Source organism: Somniosus microcephalus, chromosome 34 (genome assembly GCF_052327205.1).
Source record: "Somniosus microcephalus isolate GS21.2 chromosome 34, FLI_Smic_1.0, whole genome shotgun sequence".
Classification (NCBI taxonomy): domain Eukaryota; kingdom Metazoa; phylum Chordata; class Chondrichthyes; order Squaliformes; family Somniosidae; genus Somniosus; species Somniosus microcephalus.
In genome coordinates this window covers 3945174-3965808 of record NC_141020.1, presented here as the reverse complement: position 1 = coordinate 3965808, position 20635 = coordinate 3945174, and the positions used below count along the sequence as shown (strand labels likewise).

General features: G+C 49.0%; 1 protein-coding gene across 1 annotated transcript in view; it reads right to left on the bottom strand.

Annotated features, from left to right (window-relative positions):
* The window catches only part of spint2 (serine peptidase inhibitor, Kunitz type, 2), a 45056-nt gene that overhangs the window by 12510 nt on the left and 11911 nt on the right, over nt 1-20635 (bottom strand). The window contains 3 exon segments of the mRNA XM_085973209.1: nt 2177-2302; nt 4162-4215; nt 5853-6023. Of these exon segments, the coding sequence (XP_085829335.1) occupies nt 2177-2302; nt 4162-4215; nt 5853-6023 (351 nt within the window).

Here is a 20635-nt window from a genome sequence, read left to right as displayed (position 1 = left end):
TCTTTTCTGGGTTTAGCTCTTGGGTCTGGAAGGCTTTAAAATGAAGGGTGTCTGGGGAGCTAGATTAGAGGTGATTTAGGAAGTTTAGTGCTCGTTTGTGGATGTTTATTATCAGTGGGTATCTGCCTAGTTCGGCTCTGCATGCATTTGTTGGTGTTTTCCTTTGGGTGCGAAGAATGCTTCGGCATAATTCTGCATGTAGGGCTTCTATTGTGTGTTTTTCCCATTTAGTGTAGCTATGGTGATTGAGCGGGCCCCATACTTCACTACCGTACAGCGCAATGGGCAGGATTATGCTGTCAAATATTTTGAGCCAGATTTTGATTGGGATTTGGATGTTGTAGAATTTTCTTTTTATTGCATATAGGGCTCTTCGGGCTTTTTCTTTTAGTGCATTCACTGCTATGCTGAAGCTCCCTGATGCTGTAATGGTTAGACCAAGGTAAGTGTAGCTCATAGTGTGTCCTATGATGGTATCACAGAGTAAACTCTCTCTGTCCCTCTCTCTCTCCCTCTCTCTCTCTCTCTCTCTCTCTGTCCCTCTGTCCCTCTGTCTCTCTCTCTCTCCCCCTCTGTCCCTCTGTCTCTCTCTCTCTCCCCCTCTGTCCCTCTCTCTCTCCCCCTCTGTCTCTCTCCCTCTCCCCCTCTGTCTCTGTCCCTCTCCCTCTCCCCCCCCTCCCCCCCCCTCTCTCCCTCTCCCCCTCTCCCCCTCTCTCCCTCTCTCTCACCTCTCCCCCTCTCTCCCTCTCTCCCTCTCCCCCTCTCTCCCTCTCCCTCTGTCCCTCTCCCTCTGTCCCTCTCCCTCTGTCCCTCTCCCTCCCTGTCCATCCCTCTCTCTCTCTGTCTCTCTCCCTCTCCCTCTCCCTCTCCCTGTCCCTCTCCCTGTCCCTCTCCCTGTCCCTCTCCCTGTCCCTCTCCCTGTCCCTCTCCCTGTCCCTCTCCCTGTCCCTCTCCCTGTCCCTCTCCCTGTCCCTCTCCCTGTCCCTCTCCCTGTCCCTCTCTCTGTCCCTCTCTCTGTCCCTCTCTCTGTCCCTCTCTCTGTCCCTCTCTCTGTCCCTCTCTCTCTCCCCATATTCTACTTTTCCTTCCCCCACCCCGAAGACATTAACTTCTTTGCTGCTGTACAGTTTCATGGCCATTACTGGCTTGACCGGGAAATTATTTTCGGTCATGCGGTATTTTAATAGTGGCACCAGCCCAGGCGAACACTTGGAGATTTCACATACCACTGCCACCTCTATTAACCCACCCGTAGCCGTGAGCTTCAAGAATGAAAGAAAGACAGACTTGCATTTCTATAGCGCCTTTCACGACCAGCGGATGCCTCAAAGCCCCTTTACAGCCAATGAAGCACTTCTTGAAGTGTGGTCACTGTTGTAATGTGGGAAACGCCAATTTGCGCACAGCAAGCTCCCACAAACAGCAATGTGATAATGACCGGATAATCTGTTTTTAGCGATGTTGGTTGAGGGATAAATATTGGCCCCAGGACACCGGGGAGAGCTCCCCCTGCTCTTCTAATAGTGCTGTGGAATCTTGTATGCCCACCCGAGAGAGCAGACGGGATCTCGGTTTAACGTCTCATCTGAAAGACAGTGTGGCGCTCCCTCAGTACTGCCCCTCCGACAGTGCGGCGCTCCCTCAGTACTGCCTCTCTGAATGTGCAGCGCTCCCTCAGTACCGCCCCTCCGACAGTGCAGCGCTCCCTCAGTACCGCCCCTCCGACAGTGCGGCGCTCCCTCAGTACTGCCCCTCCGACAGTGCCGCACTCCCTCAGTACTGCCCCTCCGACAGTGCAGCGCTCCCTCAATACTGCCCCTCCGACAGTGCAGCACTCCCTCAGTACTGCCCCTCCGACAGTGCGGCACTCCCTCAGTACCGCCCCTCCGACAGTGCAGCACTCCCTCAGTACTGCCCCTCCGACAGTGCCGCACTCCCTCAGTACTGCCCCTCCGACAGTGCCGCACTCCCTCAGTACTGCCCCTCAGACAGTGCCGCGCTCCCTCAGCACTGCACTGGGAGTGTCAGCCTAGATTTTGTGCTCAAGTCCCTGGAGTGGGACTTAAACCCACAACCTTCTGACTCCGAGGCGAGAGTGCTGCCCACTGAGCCACATGTGCGACATGACACTTCATTGAACCCAATGTCACCAGATTCTTAACACTCCGTTACTTACCAGCACTGCAGTATTTGTCATCAGATTTATCGAAGCACTGGGTCATCCCATCACACAACAGGTCGAGAGAGACGCAACAGCCATTGTCACAAGCGAACTCATCCGCTGAGCATGGTTTTAAACAGCCTGCAATAGAAAGGAGGGAGTGGGTAGGAAATACAATAAGGCGTGCCGCTATCACTGTCAGTTCAACAGGTCACACCAGGCCAACAACCTGTATTTATATAGCGCCTTTAACGTAGTAAAACGTCCCAAGGCGCTTCACAGGAGCGTAAATCAGACAAAATTTGACACCGAGCCACATACTGAAACATAAGATACTGAGGGGGATTGACAGGGTAGATGCAGAAAGGATGTTTCCCTCGTGGGGAAATCTAGAACTCGGGGGCACAGTTTCAGAATAAAGGGTCGCCCTTTTAGAACTGAGATGAGGAGGAATTTCTTCTCTCAGAGGGTCGTAAATCTGTGGAATTCTCTGCCCCAGAGAGCCGTGCAGGCTGGGTCATTAAATACATTTAAGGTGGAGATAGACAGATTTTTGCAAGATAAGGGAGTGAAGGGTTATGGGGAGCGGGCAGGGAAGTGGCTTTGAGCCCAAGATCAGCCATGATCTTATTGAATGGCGGAGCAGGCTCGAGGGGCCAAGTGGCCTATTCCTGCTCCTATTTCTTATGTTATGCTCTTGGCTACATCGATCTTGCAGAATTCTGGTGAAACAGTATCACAACTGGGGCTGCTACACAAGCAAGAGCCTTGCCAGTATAGACAGCGCCCTAGAGAGTACAGACAGATTTACCTCTACACCTCAGCATGTCTGCTAGCATCGCACAAAATTACTATTACATATTTAGAACTGGTTTGCCGTTACCAATTAAAAAAAAAAAAAAATCTTCTTCTTCGGCAGTCCCTCGGAACTGAGGATGACTTGCTTCCACATTAAAAATGAGTTCTCAGGTGACTGATGAGTCCAGTGCGGGACCTACAGTCTCTGTCACAGGTGGGGCAGACGGTGGTTGAAGGGGCGGGTGGGTGGGGTGCTTGGGTTGACGTGCGCTCCTTGCGCTTGGCTTCCGCTTGCTCCCGGCGAAGAGACTCGAGGTGTTCGGCGCCTTCCCGGATGCTTCCCCTCCACTTTGTGTGGTCTTGGGCCAGGGATTCACAGGTGTTGGTGGGGATGTTTGCACTTTTTCAAGGAGGCTTTGAGGGTGTCCTTGAAGCGTTTCCTCTGCCCACCTGGGGCTCTCTTGCCGTGTCGGAGCTCCGAGTAGAGCGTTTGTTTTGGGAGTCTCGTATCGGGCATGCGGACGATGTGACCTGTCCATCGGAGCTGCACGCTCAATGCTGGGGGTGTTGGCCTGAGCAAGAACACTGATGTTGGTGCGCCTATCCTGCCAATGGATTTGCAGGATCTTGCGGTGGCAGCGTTGGTGGTACCTCTCCAGTGCTTTGAGGAGCCTGCTGTACGTGGTCCATGTCTCTGAGGCATACAGGAGGGCGGGTATCACTGCTGCCCTGTAGACCATGAGCTTGGTGTCGGGTTTGAGGTCCTGGTCTTTCTGGCCTAAATAAAATATATATTTACGCTCATTCTCGAGATGTGGGCACCGCTGGGAATCTCCATTTATTGCTAGCATCATTCGAGTGGTTTTTTAGGCCACACCAGAGGGGCCAGTTAAGTTAAGAGTCAACCACGTTGGTGGGGAACTGGAGTCACGTTTGGGCCCAGACCGGGTAAGGACAGCAGATTTCCTTCCCTGAAAAAGGACATTCGTGAACCAGACGGGTTTTCAATGACAATCCCGACAACTTCAGGGTCACTTTTACTGGGACCAGCTTTTTATTTCCGGATTCTTTTGTTAAAAAACTGAATTCCTATTGCCACCGAGGGGTTTGAACTTGGGTTCTCTGGTCGCAATAGGGTGCCCGCATCGGTTAACCCCCTGGCATTAGGTTGCAAAAAATGGTTTCAGGTCAGTCCACCTTACCCTTTAGATTCATTATGGTCCTGCCCGATACTGGAACCGAGTTGTTTGAGGGTGCTAAAAAAAAAAAATATATATATATATATATTTGTGTTAGGCTATCGAGAGAGAGAATACAACACAGATTTTATATAAAATCTTGCACAAGGCACACACTAATCTATAAACCTTACTTCCTGAAGTTTGGTGACACTCTGGCGACATTTACCGTGGTTGCCGGATCTGGCCACTTGGCCGTCTGAAGCAAGTTTCTGAATTTCTCTCCCAATTATTAACAATAACCTTGTGCCTCAATATTGACACAAATACACAGATGTAAGGGCATCTCAATACTGAAATCTGAAATTTTTTTTACATTTCGACAGCACCTTTCACAACCTCAGGACGTCCCAAAGCACTTTACAGCCAATGAAGTACTTTTGAGTGTAATCGCTGTTGTAATGTGGGAAACGCGGCAGCCAACGTGCGCACAGCAAGATCCCACTAACCCAGCAGTGAAATAAATGACCAGACAATCTGTTATCGTGGCCTTGGCCGAAGGATAATTATTGGCCTGGACACCGGGGAGAACTCAGCACCTGCACCAGGCCAGCACGGCACTGGGGAGTGTCAGCTTGGATTTTTTGTGCTCGAGTCTCTGGAGTGGGACTTGAACCCCCCGACCCTTCTGACTTAGAGGTGAGAGAGAGTGCTGCCCACTGAGCCATGGCTGACACCGTGCGTCATGCTGCCACCTGACAAACAATCTGCTGAGTGGTTTCGAGCTCCACCCCAGAGACTTGAGCACCTAATCAGGACGCACTCTCCCCGTGCAGTGCTGAGGGAGTGCCGCACTGTTGGAGGTGCCGTCTTTCGGAAGAGACATTAAACCGAGGCCCCGTCTGCCCTCTCGGGTGGGTGTAAAAGATCCCACGGCCACTATTCGAAGAAGAACAGGGGAGTTCTCCCCGGTGTCCCGACCAACATCACTAAAACAGATTATCTGGTCATTTATTTCACTGCTGTTTATGGGAGCTTGCTGTGCGCAGATTGGCTGCCGCATTTCCTAGGTTACAAAAGTACTTAATTGGCTGTAAAACGTTTTGGGACGTCCGGTGGTCCTGAAAGGCGCTACTCATTGGGGATCACTTCTTTCCAATATCGGGGGTTACCGGCCCAATCAATCACCAACAGGATAATCTAATCCAGCACCGGCCGAGGGTGGAATCATAGAAACTCACAGCACAGCAGGAGGCCATTGGGCCCATCGTGCCGGTGCTGGCTCTTCAGTAGTGTTTAGTCCCACATCCCCGCCTTTTTGTCCATAATCCTGTAAGATCCTCAGCCTCACGAACCTGGCCAACTCCCTTTGGAAATTATTTATGGAATCGCCTTTTCAGGGCGAGCTTTACAGATCCCGACAACTCCGAGTGGAAAAAAATTCTCCTCGTCTCCCCTCGAGATGTTTTGCCAATGATTTTGAATCGACGACCTCTGGTGACTGACCCACTCGCCCGAGGGAATCGTTTCTCTCTCACTCTCTAATCTATCGAAATTGCTCATCTTGAAAACCTCTATTATTGTTGGATTGAACCAGAGAGGTTCTTGTTGCTCATCAGGCAAGATAAACGCCCAGAGCCACTGGGAGAACCAATAACCCACCAAAAACCCAACCGTACAGATTCAGTTCCCCGCACTCTCGAGCCAGTACAGACCTGTGACTCCATCGCAATTCTTCAAACAGTCCGCTTCACTCTTAAAGTTGTTCCCGTTGGCCAGGCAGCCTCCATAAATGAAACTTTTGCAAGTCTTGGTGGTGGCATCGTAGTACCACCTGGGAAACGAGGCACGGCACGGCCCAATCTTTGATGGCCTCAAACAGTCCACTGAAAATTAAGTTCGGAGCAAGTTATTTGTGGACATAAATTAGCATCAGTCAACAAGGGTCAACTTTATTGAACCGATCAAAGCTCAGAATAAAAAGGTGGTACAGTGACAGAATACTCTCCACTTGCCTGGATGAGTGCAGCTCCAACAACACTCAAGATGCCCGACACCATCCAGGACAAAGCAGCCCCCTTGATTCGCACCCCATCCACCACCTTAAACATTCACTCCCTCCACCACCGGCGTATCTTGGCTGCAGTGTGTACCATCTACAAGATGCACTGCAGCAACTCGCCAAGGCTTCTTTGGCAGCACCTCCCAAACCCGTGACCTCTACCACCTAGAAGGACAAGGGCAGCACCACCTCCAAGTCACACACCATCCTGACTTGGAAATATATCGGCCGATCCTTCATCGTCGCTGGGTCAAAATCCTGGAACTCCCTCCCTAACAGCACTGTGGGAGCACCTTCACCACATGGACTGTAGCGGTTCAAGAAGGTGGCTCACCACCACCTTCTCAAGGGCAACTAGGGATGGGCAATAAATGCCGGCCTTGCCAGCGACGCCCACATTCCATAAACGAATTTTAAAAAAAGTTGTACTTCCAGCCTTGGTGGGTTGTCTGAGCGCACGCCATCGAGACTTCCCTCGGGTGCAGTATTGGTGGTTGCAGATCGCCCAGTGGCGGTGATGGAACATAGTCAGTCACATACGCAATACAAGGCTTCACAGGACACTTCACAAACTGTTGGCTCAGTGGGCAGCACTCTCGGAGTCAGAAGGCTGTGGGTTCAAGTCCCACTCCAGAGACTTGAGCTGCACAATCCAGGCTGACATTCCTAGTGCGGGGCTGAGGGAGTGCTGCACTGTCGGAGGTGCCGTCTTTCGGATGAAACGTTAAACTGAGGCCCCGTCTGCCCTTTCAGATGGACGTAAAAGATCCCATGAAGAAGAGCAGGGGAGTTCTCCCCGGTGTCCTGGACAATGAACAGTGCCAAAGTAAAAGCCCATGGGATCCAAGGGAAAGTGACAAGTTGGATCCAAAATTGGCTCAGAGGCAGGAAGCAAAGGGTCGACTAGTTTTGTGATGGGAAGGCTGTTTCCAGTGGGGTTCCGCAGGGCTCAGTGCTGGGCCCCTTGCTTTTTGTGGTATATATCAATGATTTAGACTTCAATGTAGGGGGCATGGTTAAGAAGTTTGCAGATGGCAGAAGGCAGTTGAGGCCAACTTATTAAATATATTCAAGAAGGAGTTAGATATATTTCTTAAGGCTAAAGGGATCAAGGGATATGGAGAGAAAGCAGGGACAGGGTACTGAATTTGGATGATCAGCCATGATCGCATTAAATGGCGGAACAGGCTCGAGGGGCCGAATGGCCTACTCCTGCTCCTATCTTCTATGTTTCTATGACCTATTTCCCTTAGAGGGGTCAACAACCAGGGGGCATAGTTTTAGAGAGAGAGACAGAGACAGACATGCATTTCTATAGCGCCTTTCACAACCTCGGGACGTACCAAAACGCTTTAACGTAAGAAGAACTAGGAGCAGGAGTCGGCCATTCGGCCCCTCCAGCCTGCTCTGCCATTCAATGAGATCATGGCTGATCTGATCTTAGCCTCAAAACCACTTTCCTGCCAGTTCCCCATATCCCTCGACTCCCCTGTTTTTCAAACGTCTGTCTATCTCCGCCTGGAATATATTCACTGACTCCGCCTCCACAGCTCTCTGGGGTAGAGAATTCCAAAGATTCACGACCCTCTGAGAAGAAATTCCTCCTCATCTCCGTTTTAAATGGGCGACCCCTTATTCTGAAACTATGCCCCCTAGTTCTAGATGCCCCCACTAGGGGAAACATCCTATTACAGCCAATTACTTTTGACATGTAGTTAGCATTCTAATATAGGAAACGCATTAGCCATTAAAGCTCCCAGAAACAGCAATATGATAATGATCAGATAATATTTTTTTTATATATAAAAGTGTTGACTGAGGGATAAATATTGGCCAGGACACTGGGGAGAACTCCCCTGCTCTTCTTCGAATAGTGCCCTGGGATCTTTTACGTCCACCTGAGGGCGGACGGGGCCTCTGTTTAACGTTTCATCCGAAAGACAGCACCTCCAACAGTGCAGCACTCCCTCAGTACTGCCCCTGCGGTACTCCCTCAGTACTGCCCCTCCGACAGTGCGGTGCTCCCTCAGTACTGCCCCTGCGACAGTGCGGCGCTCCCTCAGTACTGCACTGGGAGCGTCAGCCTAGATTTTCGTGCTCGAGTCTCTGGAGTGGGACTTGAACCCACGACCTTCTGACTCAGCGGCGAGGGTGCTGCCCATAAGCCACGGAAACTAAGCTGACACACTGAATATCCTGAGGTTACAACAATTTCACACAGGCCTGAAAATTGCTGAGAAGCCTGTTCTATGCATCCGAAGTACGGAATCAGCCAAGTCCACTGAGCTGGAGGGAGGAGGCACACTGGTTTCCAAACAGCAGATCACGGGACCCACATGGAAAAAGTGACACGAGAGACAGGTCATTATTTATTCTCAGGAAGTGGGCCTTTATGTTGGGGCCCAAGTTGCAATGAGAAGGTGGTGGTGGGTCTTCTCATTGAGCCACAGCGGTCCGTGTGGCGAAGCTAAGTGTGGGACTCGAGTCACAGAGGCCAGACTGGGCAGATTTCTTCCCTAGAGGACATTAAAAACCCAACTGGTTCACTAATGACCATCTGGCAGCTTCGTGGTCAGTGTTTTTACAATGAACCCAGGGATGGGGGATTACTGTTACGTGGAGAGGCTGGGGTTGTTCACCTTAGACCACAGAAGGCTAAGAGGAGATTTAATAGAGCTGTTTAAAATCATGAAGAGTTTAGAAAGAGTAAATAAAGAGAAACTGTTTCCAATGGCTGAAGGGTCGATAACCAGAGGGCCCAGATTTAAGGTGATTGGCAAAAGAACCAGAGGCGACATGAGGACAAACTATTTTTACGCAGCGAGTGGTTAGGATCTGGACTGCGCTGCCTGATAGGGCGGTGGAGGCAGATTCAATAGTCGCCTTCAAAAGGGAATTGGATAAAGAAAGAATGAAGACAGACAGACTTGCATTTCTCCAGCGCCTTTCATGACCACCGGACGTCTCGAAGCGCTTTACAGCCAATGAAGTACTTTCTGAAGTGGAGTCACTGTTGTAATGTGGGAAACACTTGGAGAAAAAATTGCAGGGATACAGGGAAAGAGCGGGGGAGTGGGACTAATGGGATTGGTCTTCGAAAGAGCCGGCGCAGACTCGATGGGCCGAATGGCCTCCTGCTGAGCTGGACTATTCCCTGATTCTATGAGATGGTAGGATTTGAACTCATCATCTCCGATCATCAGCCCGAGCTTCCAAATTACTGTACTAATGGAGTAACATAACCACCACACTACCATAACTTGCCTCCAGTTAGCGCTGCCCTTCATTGTAGAAGTAGTGAGATCTGCAGTCAACATACACCTTAAATCTGAAAGCATTCGATGAACCTTGTACTTCAATGGGACTGCGACTCACTTAAGCAATTTACTCAACCACAACTTTTATTTATACGGCGCCTTTAACGCACTAAAACATCCCCCGGTCCGGCACAGGAGCGATTATCAAACAGAATTTACTGCCGAGCCACATAAGGAGATATTAGGGCAGGTGACCAAAAAACTGTAAAGTCTGTGGGTTGTGCAGTTAATAAATACACAGACTTCAGAAATAACAACAAACAGGTCTTTACTATTCGAAGGTCCGGGCGAATCTGCCCCAGCAATCCTGCTACAACACTTATATACTGGTGTGGTCACTATCGGTATTACAGTATACAGAAGCCAAACAAATAGTGCCACACCTAAAGTAGTTCCCTTAAAGGTGAACGGTTACATTCAATAGTTCCCTTAAAGATAGACGGGTACATACACTACAAAAACCTTGGTCAAAGAGGTCGGTTTTAAGGAGCGTCTTAAAAGGAGGAGAGAGAGGCAGAGAGGTTTAGGGAGGGAATTCCAGAGCTTGGGGCCCAGGCAGCTGAAGGCACGGCCGCCAATGGTGGAGCGATGGAAATCGGGAGATGCGCAAGAGGCCAGAATTGGAGGAGCGCAGAGATCTCAGGGGGTTGTGGGGCTGGAGGAGATTACAGAGATAGGGAGGGGCGAGGAGAAAGGGCTGGAGGCAACGTCTGACTTTTCAGAACAGCCAAAAAGTTCAATCCAATGGCACAATTGCTTTTTAAAAAACACCTATTATCCTCCCCTCATCTTCTGGATTCCATTCCTCTCCGCCAGCTTTTACTGTCTCCGTTTCAGAGTCTGTTGTAGCCCCGCTGTCTCTGTGATTCACACATTCCATGTCTCTTAAATGCCTTTAATTTCTATCATTACGCTTCTTCTTAGTGTCTTGTTAAGCCGTTTAACCATCTTCCCTGTTTTCCCCCATTTAGGCACTTTGCAGGGCGGGTGCGTGTCTGAGTTTCACCCTCCTTTTTAAAGGACGCCGGCCGCCTATAATTTCCAGTTCTGATGGAAGGCTCGGAGCCAAAACGCGAAGCCATCTTGCTGTCTCCACGGACGCCGCCCTGCCTGCTCGAGTGTTTCCACCATTTCCCCGCCCCCCTTTTATTTTGTTACGGCCCCTCTTTCCCCAAATAAGGAAATGCAAAAAAAAATTTGCAGGGGCTCTGAGGAAAGAGCAGGGGCGAGGGGTGGGGGGAAGTGGGACTGATTGGAGAGTTCGTTCAAAGAGCCAGCACAGCACGATGGGCTGAATGGCCTCCTCCTGTGTTGTGTGATTCTATATTCAACCACATCCATTTACCGGTACTTTGCACATCAGTGGAGCCAAAGCAAGTTTTCAAATGTTCTTTCTGGATTTCCAACTGCACAACAGATCCCACCGGTCAGGTGCAGATAATGCTCGGTGTCGACCGGACCAGGGAACAGGAGATTAAAACGGTCGTCCAGAGGAGCGTTCTACGAGGCAGCAAATGTAATTTCCACAGCGTGGAGGCCAGTTCACTTGCCAACAGACCAAGAGATCCTGCTAAACTCCAACAGGGGTAGGTCAGGTCACTTTCTCTTCCCAAATTCACTAAAAGCACCTTTCAAAAGGAGATCAGTCGGAACGCCTCAATCCACACACTCTTTAGTCAAAAGAAAAAATGCCACCCCTTGCTTGAAGAGGAATATTAAGAGAGCGCGAGCAGGAGAGCGCCCGACAGTCTGCTTAACACCGCACACACCAAGTCTCACTATTTGGACCAATCTGGGCTGAATGCCCCCAAGTGCTTTTCACCGTGGAGCACCTTTGACCGAGATCTGTGGTTCTCACACCCACCTACTGGTTATCTCTCACTCTCGCAGGTTCAAGTCCCACTCCAGAGACTTGAGCACAAAAATCCAGGCCGACTCTCCCAGTGCAGTATCCCCAGCATCGAAGCTTTGACCACGCGCGATCAGCTCCGATGGACGGGTCACATCGTCCGCATGCCCGATACTAGACTCCCAAAACAAACGCTCTCCTCGGAGCTCTGACACGGCAAGAGAGCCCCAGGTGGGCAGAGGAAACACTTCAAGGACACCCTCAAAGCCTCCTTGAAAAAGTGCAACATCCCCACCGACACCTGGGAATCCCTAGCCCAAGGCCACACAAAGTGGAGGAGAAGCACCCGGGAAGGCGCCGAACACCTCGCGTCTCTTCGCCGGGAGCAAGCGGAAGCTAAGCGCAGGCAGCGGAAGGAGCGCACGTCAACCCAACACCCCACCCACCCGCCCCTTCAACCACCGTCTGCCCCACCTGTGACAGAGACTGTAGGTCCCGCATTGGACTCATCAGTCACCTGAGAACTCATTTTTAATGTGGAAGCAAGTCATCCTCGGTTCCGCCTAAGAAGAAGTAGTACCGAGGGAGCGCTGATACCGCCCCTGTGAAGTGCCTTGGGGCCTTTTACTACATTAAAGGCGTTGTATAAATACTAAAATGTTGCCAACCCACAAATTACCAGATTTGTTGAATTGAATTTCACAAATTGGCATGATGGGATTTGAACCGACCATCTCTGGGGTGCTCATAATCACGACTACCGTACCGAGTGTGGGCATCACATTCTTTGGAGAAAAAAAAAGGTAAAAGCCTCTTAATATGTGGGACACTTCAGGAGATGTGTTGGTATTTACAGCTGATTGCCACATCAACATAAACCGACGAGATATTTTGTTTGACACACACAGGCCATTCAGCCCTACTGGTCTATATGCCAGTGTGTGGAGTATAAACAAGCCTCCTCCTGCTCAAATTATCTCTTTACACCCTGCCCTCATATTTAGAAGAGGAGGTAATAGTGGGGCTATTCCTGTACGGGGCGTTGGTGAGGCCACACCTGGAGTACTGCGTACAGTTTTGGTCTCCTTATTTAAGGAGGGATAGACTTGCATTGGAGGCAGTTCAGAGAAGGTTCACGAGGTTGATTCCGGAGATGAAGGGGTTGTCTTATGAGGAAAGGTTGGGCAGGTTGGGCCTATACTCATTGGAGTTTAGAAGAATGAGAGGTGATCTTAGTGAAACATACAAGATTCTGATGGGGCTTGACAAGGTGGATGCTGAGAGGATGTTTCTCCTCGTGGGGGAATCTAGAACTAGGGGGCATAGTTTCAGAATAAGGGGGCACCCATTTAAGACGGAGATGAGGAAGAATTTCTTCTGAGGGTCGTGAATCTTTGGAATTCTCTACCCCAGAGAGCTGTGGAGACGGAGTCACTGAATATATTTAAGGTGGAGATAGACAGACATTTGAGCTACAGGAGAGTCAAGGGTTATGGGGAACGGGCGGGAAAGTGGGGTTGGGGCCAAGATCAGATCAGCCATGATCTTACTGAACGATGGAGCAGGCTCGAGGGGCCGAATGGCCTCCTGCTCCTATTTCTTATGTTCCCTTCTCCTTCATGCATCAAGCCTCCCCTTAAATGCCTCAATGCTTCAACCACTCCATGCAGCAACGAGTTCCACATTCTCAGTGCTCTCGGTTTAGGAATTCAGTCTAAATTCTTTATTTGATCGGTTAGTGGCCTCGCCCACAAGTGCAAACAGTTTCCCCATGTCACCCGCTTCATTATTGTGAGGACCGCGATCAGGGCCCCTCGCCTCTGCCGCCCCCGCGGGGTGCGTTTATTTTTAGAGTTACTACTGCCAGTGCTGCGGACGTCTTCCTGGAGGCTTAGTCACATGACCCCCCAACCAGCCCGCCCCGCCCCATCATTGGTCGCCCGGCACGTCCATCATCACGACGCCCCGCCTTCCCACACCGATTGGAGAGTGAACGGCCCCTCTTCGGGAGATTAATCTTTAATTTCTGGAGACTCCAGGCCAATCCTGGAGTGTTGGCAACTCGATACCTGGAGGGGCTGGGGGGGGGGGGGGGGCGCGGGGGGGAAATAAGATGGTGATGTCAAGGCGTGGGTCACAATGGCATCATCCACGAGCTCCAATCTCACGTCACAGGTACGAGGGAGTCCGGTCGGTCTGCACGTGTACAGAACGGTGGGCCCCACAGTTTAGGGCTCCACATGAAGTCTGGGGTTGTAATGTAATAGCCACTTTAAGTCATTATTAGGGTGGGGATCCCTGGCCCAAGACCGCACAAAGTGGAGGAGAAGCATCCGGGAAGGCGCCGAACACCTCGAGTCTCTTCGCCGGGAGCAAGCGGAAGCCAAGCGCAGGCAGCGCAAGTCAAACCAAGCACCCCACCCACCCACCCCTTCAACCACCATCTGCCCCACCTGTGACAGAGACTGTAGGTCCCGCATTGGACTCATCAGTCACCTGAGAACTCATTTTTAATGTGGAAGCAAGTCATCCTCGGTTCCGAGGGACTGCCTAAGAAGGAGAAGGAGGGTGGGGGGGAGGGGGAGGAAGAGAAAAATGAAAACACTTCCCCATGAAGACGGTGCCCTTTTAAGTGGTCACCATTAATGTTGGCGATTCTTCCATTTAAGCAAAACCAGTGAAAGCCGAGATGAAAAAAAACAAACAGACGAAGCTTAATCCTTCCTAAACTATAGCTGACATTTAGGGAGCTTAGTCCCTGACTCCATAATTCACAAACCCGTTCAACTGGTTTAACATAGCCCAAAGCAGTCACATGTAATCATTAACTGCATGACTTAGAACACAGATTCTCACAGTTAAGAGGTCCATATATTGCCTGCAGCAGCACCTCTCAAAGTTACGCACACCAGGACGAGCATCGTGACCAAGGCAACATCACGATACACCTTACACAACACAGAGAAGAGGCAGCATTGTACGCCCGCCAGGAAATGACTACATAACCTACTGATAGGAGCCTACAGCATTCTACTGTTACACCAGGAGCATTCACAGGAGTCCCTTTCCTTCAATAAGTGACCTTTATGGCGCAGACAAGGGATTGGACTTTTCCCCCCACCTACGCTACCATAAACAAACATCAACAGCTGTCTCCCAGACAAGCTGAGGAAACCATTACCAGGAATGAAATTGGGATGGTTCTCCTCACAGCAGTGGAGGTTAAGGGAGATTTAACAGGTGTTCAAAATTATGATGCATTTTGACAAGAAAGAAAGACGTACATTTATATAGCGCCTTTCAAGGCGGATAAATCCCCTGGACCTGATGGCTTGCATCCTAGGGTCTTGAGGGAAGTGGCGGTAGGGATTGTGGATGCATTGGTAATAATTTTCCAAAACTCCCTGGACTCAGCAAAGGTCCCGGCAGATTGGAAAACTGCTAATGTAACACCCTTATTTAAAAAGGGCAGTAGGCAGAAGGCTGGAAACTATAGACCTGTTAGCCTAACATCTGTGGTTGGTAAAATGTTAGAGTCCATTATTAAGGAGACAGTAACGGGACATTTGGATAAACATAATTTAATAGGGCAAACTCAGCATGGTTTCATGAAGGGGAAGTCATGTTTAACAAATTTGCTTGAGTTTTTTGAGGAAGTAACATACAGGGTGGATAAAGGGGAACCAGTGGATGTAGTGTATTTAGACTTCCAAAAGGCATTTGACAAGGTGCCACACAAAAGATTATTGCTCAAGATAAAAAATCACAGGATTGGGGGTAATATTCTGGCGTGGGTGGAGGATTGGCTCTCTAACAGAAAGCAGAGAATTGGGATAAATGGTTCGTTCTCAGGTTGGCAACCAGTAACTAGTGGTGTTCCGCAGGGGTCAGTGCTGGGTCCCCAACTCTTTACAATCTATATTAACGATTTGGAGGAGGGGACCGAGTGTAACATATCAAAGTTTGCAGATGATACAAAGATGGGACGGAAAGTAGTGAGTGAGGAGGACATAAAAAACCTGCAAAGGGACATAGACAGGCTAAGTAAGTGGGCAGAGATTTGGCAGATGGAATACAATACTGGAAAGTGTGAGGTTATGCACTTTGGCAGGAAAAATCATAGAGCAAGTTATTATCTTAATGGCAAGAAACTGGAAAGTACTGTAGTACAAAGGGATCTGGGGGTCCTGGTGCACGAAACTCAAAAAGTTAGTATGCAGGTGCAGCAAGTGATTAAGGCGGCCAATGGAATGTTGGCTTTTATTGCTAGGGGGTTGGAATATAAAAACAGGGAGGTATTGCTGCAGTTGTACAAGGTATTGGTGAGGCCGCACCTGGAATACTGCATACAGTTTTGGTGTCCATACTTAAGAAAAGACATACTTGCTCTCGAGTCAGTACAAAGAAGGTTCACTCGGTTAATCCCGGGGATGAGGGGGTGGTCATATGAGGAGAGGTTGAGTAGATTGGGACTCTACTCATTGGAGTTCAGAAGAATGAGAGGCGATCTTATTGAAACATATAAGATTGTGAAGGGGCTTGATCGGGTGGATGCGGTGAGGATGTTCCCAATGATGGGTGAAACTAGAACTAGGGGGCATAATCTTAAAATAAGGGGCTGCTCATTCAAAACTGAGATGAGGAGAAACTTCTTCACTCAGAGGGTGGTAGGTTTGTGGAATTTGCTGCCCCAGAAAGCTGTGGAAGCTACATCATTAAATAAATTTAAAACAGAAATAGATAGTTTCCTAGAAGTAAAGGGAATTAAGGGTTACGGGGAGCGGGCAGGAAATTGGACATGAGTCTGGGTTCGGAATGGTCATGGCCCTGTGGGTAGTGGAGCGGGCCCAGGGGCCGTGTAGCCTTGTTCTGCTCCTACTGTGTTCTAATTCTGTTAGATTTCAGGAGATGGTTTTATTCCTGTTCCTGGCTGGGGTGGAGATCGCCTTTACAGAAGGTAAGTACTGTAGAAAATATAGGGACAGAGTGATCTCCTGGAAGAATTTCGATCGCCTAGATGGGTCGGAGAGGAATTTCCCAGATTTTTTTCTCCCAAATTGGCCATTGGGTCTTTATCTGGTTTTTCGCCTCTCCCGGGAGATCACATGGGTTCGGGTGGATGCAGAGTGATAGAAGATTTGAGGTTAGGATCAGATCAGCCATGATCTTATTGAATGGTGGAGCAGGCTCGAGGGGCCGATTGGCCTACTCCTGCTCCTATTTCTTATGTTCTTATGTTTCTTATGTTCTTATGTTTCACGACCACCGGACGTCTCAAAGCTCTTTACAGCCAATGAAGTACTTTTGAAGTGTGGTCACTGTTGTAATGTAGGAAATGCGGCAGCCAATTTTCACACAGCAAGCTCCCACAAACAGCAATGTGATAATGACCAGATCATCTGTTTTAGTGATGTTGATTGAGGGACAAATATTGGCCCCAGGACACCGGGGAGAACTCTCCCCTGCTCTTCTTCAAAATAGTGCCATGGGACCGTTTACGCCCACCCGAGAGCGCAGACGGGGCCTCGGTTTAACGTCTCATCCAAAAGACGGCACCTCCGACAGTGTAGCACTCCCTCAGTACTGCGCTGGAGTGTTGGCCTAGATTTTTGTGCTCAAGTCCCTGGAGCGGGACTTGAACCCACAACTTCTGACTCGGAGGCGAGGGTGCTGCCCACTGAGCCACGGCTGACACACAGAGTGGATAGGGAGAAGCTATCCATTGGCAGGAGGGTCGGTAACCAGAGGACACAGATTGAAGGTGATTGGCATAAGAGCCAGAGGGAGAGAGGAGGAGACTTTTTTTTTTTTTTTTTTATAAACACAGCGAGTTGTGACCTGGAACGCGCTGCCTGAAAGGGCGGTGGAAGCAGATTCAATAATAACTTTCAAACACTGAGCTCAACCCAATGCAAATCACATGATTTGACATCCACAACACTGGTGCTTCACGGTATACGAGAAGATAATAGATGCTCTTCAGGAACATGTGTGGGTTAGGAGGAGGAGTTAAATAATAAAATCTCTGTTTTTATTATCTAGATGCCATTTGATGTATTACTGCCTGCAACACTCCGATCAAATCCTATCCCTGAAGGTGGCGGGACATATTGAGAGAGTGGTTAGCAAAGCATATGGGATCTTGGGCTTCATAAATAGAGGTATTGAGTACAAAAGTAGTGAAGTTATGCTGAACCTTTAGAAAGCGCTGGTTAGGCCACAACTGGAGTATTGTATCCAGTTCCGGTCACCACACTTTAGGAAGGATGTGAAGGCCCTTGAGAGGGTGCAGAGGAGATTTACCAGAATGGTTCCGGAGATGGGGGGAACTTAGCTACAAGGACAGGTTGGAGAAGCTGGATTTGTTTTCATTAGAACAAAGGAGGTTGAGGGGTGATTTGATAGAGGTGTACAAGATTATGACGGGTTTGGATAGGCTAGACGGGGAAAGGCTGTTCCCACTAGTTGATGGTACAAGGACTAGGGGACACAGATTTAAGGTTTTGGGCAAGAGATACAGGGGGGATGTGAGGAAAAACATTTTACGCAGCGAGTGGTGAGGACCTGGAACTCGCTGCCGACGGAAGTGGTGGAAGCGGAGACACTCAATGTTTTCAAGGGGAGACTGGATAGGCACTGGAGGGAAATAAACTTGCAGGGCTACAACAACATAGTAACATAGAGATAGGAACAGGAGTAGGCCATTCGGCCCTTCGAGCCTGCTCCGCCATTCAATGAGATCATGGCTGATCTTCGTCTGAGATCATAGCTGATCTTACCAGTTCAGTACCCCGTCCCCGCCTTTTCTCCGTAACCCTTAATCCCCTTAGCCTTCAGAAATATATCCAATTCTCTCTTGAAAATATTTATTGAATTAGCCTTCACAGCCCTCTGTGGCAGGGAATTCCACAGGCTCACCACTCTTTGAGTGAAGAAATTCTTCCTCATCTCTGTTTTAAATGATTTGCCCGCTATTTTTAGACTGTGGCCCCTGGTTCTGTGCTCCCCGGCCATTGGAAACATTCTCTCTGAATTCAGCCTGTCCAGGCCTGCCATAATTTTATATGTTTCGATGAGATCCCCTCTCAATCTTCTAAACTCCAGTGAGTACAAGCCCAAACTATTTAATCTCTCTTCGTAGGTCATTCCCGCCATTCCAGGTATCAGCCTGGTGAATCGCCGTTGCACTCTTTCCATGGCAAGAACATCCTTCCGCAGATGGGGCGACCAAAACTGTACACAATACTCCAGATGCGGTCTCACCAGCACCTTGTACAGCTGTAGTAAGGTATCCCTATTCCTATACTCGAACCCCCTTGATATGAAGGCCAACATACCATTTGCCTTCTTAATCGCCTGTTGCACCTGCATGCTCTCCTTCAGTGACTGGTGCACAAGAACACCCAGGTCCCTCTGCACTTCCCCATCTCCCAATCTATTGCCATTTAGATAATAATCTACCCTCATGTTTTTACCCCCAAAGTGGATAACCTCGCATTTATCCACATTATAGTGCATCTGCCACGTATCCGCCCATTCCCCCAACCTGTCCAAATCGCACTGTAGCCTCCTGACATCCTCATCAGAGCCCACCCCTCCTCCTAGTTTAGTGTCATCAGCGAATTTGGAAATATTGCATCCAATTCCCTGATCCAGATCATTTATATATATTGTGAACAGCTGGGGTCCCAGGACAGATCCTTGCGGCACCCCGCTGGTCACTGCCTGCCACTCCGAAAACGAGCCGTTTATTCCAACTCTCTGTTTTCTATCCGCCAGCCAGTTCTCTATCCACGTTAATACTTTGCCCCCAATCCCATGAGCCTTAATTTTGCATGATAATCTTTTGTGTGGAACCTTATCGAAGGCTTTCTGGAAGTCAAGGTACACCACATCCACTGGCTCTCCCCCATCTATTTTACCAGTTACTTCCTCAAAAAATTCCAGCAGATTAGTCAAACACGATTTACCCTTTGTAAATCCATGTTGACTCTGTCCGATCCTTTCCCCATTTGTCAAGTGCTCCGCTATTTTATCCTTAATAATGGACTCTAGCATTTTGCCCACAACCGATGTAAGGCTTACTGGTCTATAATTCCCTGCTTTCTCTCTACCCCCCTTTTTAAATATTGGGGTAACATTAGCTACCCTCCAATCCACGGGTACTGTTCCCAAGTCAATGGAGTTCCGGAAGATGATCCTTAGAGCATCTGCTATCTCCAGGGCCACCTCCTTAAGTACCCTAGGATGTAGTTTATCAGGCCCCGGGGATTTGTCGGCCTTCAGTCCCCTCAACTTACCCAACACCATATCCCTAGAGATATTAATTTCTGTCAGCTCCTCCCTCTCATTAGTCCCTATGTTTGCCGATATTCCTGGGAGGTTATTTGTGTCCTCCTTTGTGAATACAGAACCAAAGTATGAGTTTAATTGGTCTGCCATTTCCTTATTCTCCATTATATATTCTCCCGAATCGGACTGCAAGGGACCGACTTGGGATTTTACCAGTCTTTTCCTCCTGATATACCGATAAAAGCTTTTGCAGTCTGTCTTTATGTTTGCTGCAAGTTTACTTTCGTATTCTATTTTCCCCTTCCTGATTAATCCCTTTGTCCTCTTTTGCTGTATCCTGTACTGCCCCCAATCTTCCGGTCTGGTGCTTTTTTTTGCCAGTTGATATGCCCTTTTTTTGATTTTATGCTGTCCCTAATTTCCCTCGTTATCCACGGTTGAGTCACCTTTTTAGGTTTATTTTTATGCCAAACCGGTATAAACATGTTCTGGAATTCTTCCATTCTATCTTTGAATGCTTGCCATTGTCTATCCACTGTCAATCCCCCCAGAAACACCACCCAATCAATCTTACCCAATTCCCGTCTCATACCCTCGTAATTCCCTTTATTTAAGTTCTGGACCTTAGTCTCTGATTCAATTTCCTCACTCTCCATCTCGACTGAGAGCTCGATCATATTATGATCGCTCTGACCCAAGGGGCCTCGTACAAGAAGGTTGCTGGTAAGTCCCTTCTCATTGCACAATACCCAGTCTAAAATGGCCTGATCTCGAGTCGGCTCCTCGACATATTGGTCCAGATAACCGTCCCGAAAACATTCCAGGAATTCCTCCTCCTCAGAATTTTTACTAATTTGGGTAGTCCAATCAATATGTAAATTAAAGTCACCCATGATGACAGCTGTGCTCTTATCGCACGCTTCTCTAATTTCCCTTTTTATGCCTTCCCTCACCTCCATATTACTATTTGGAGGCCTA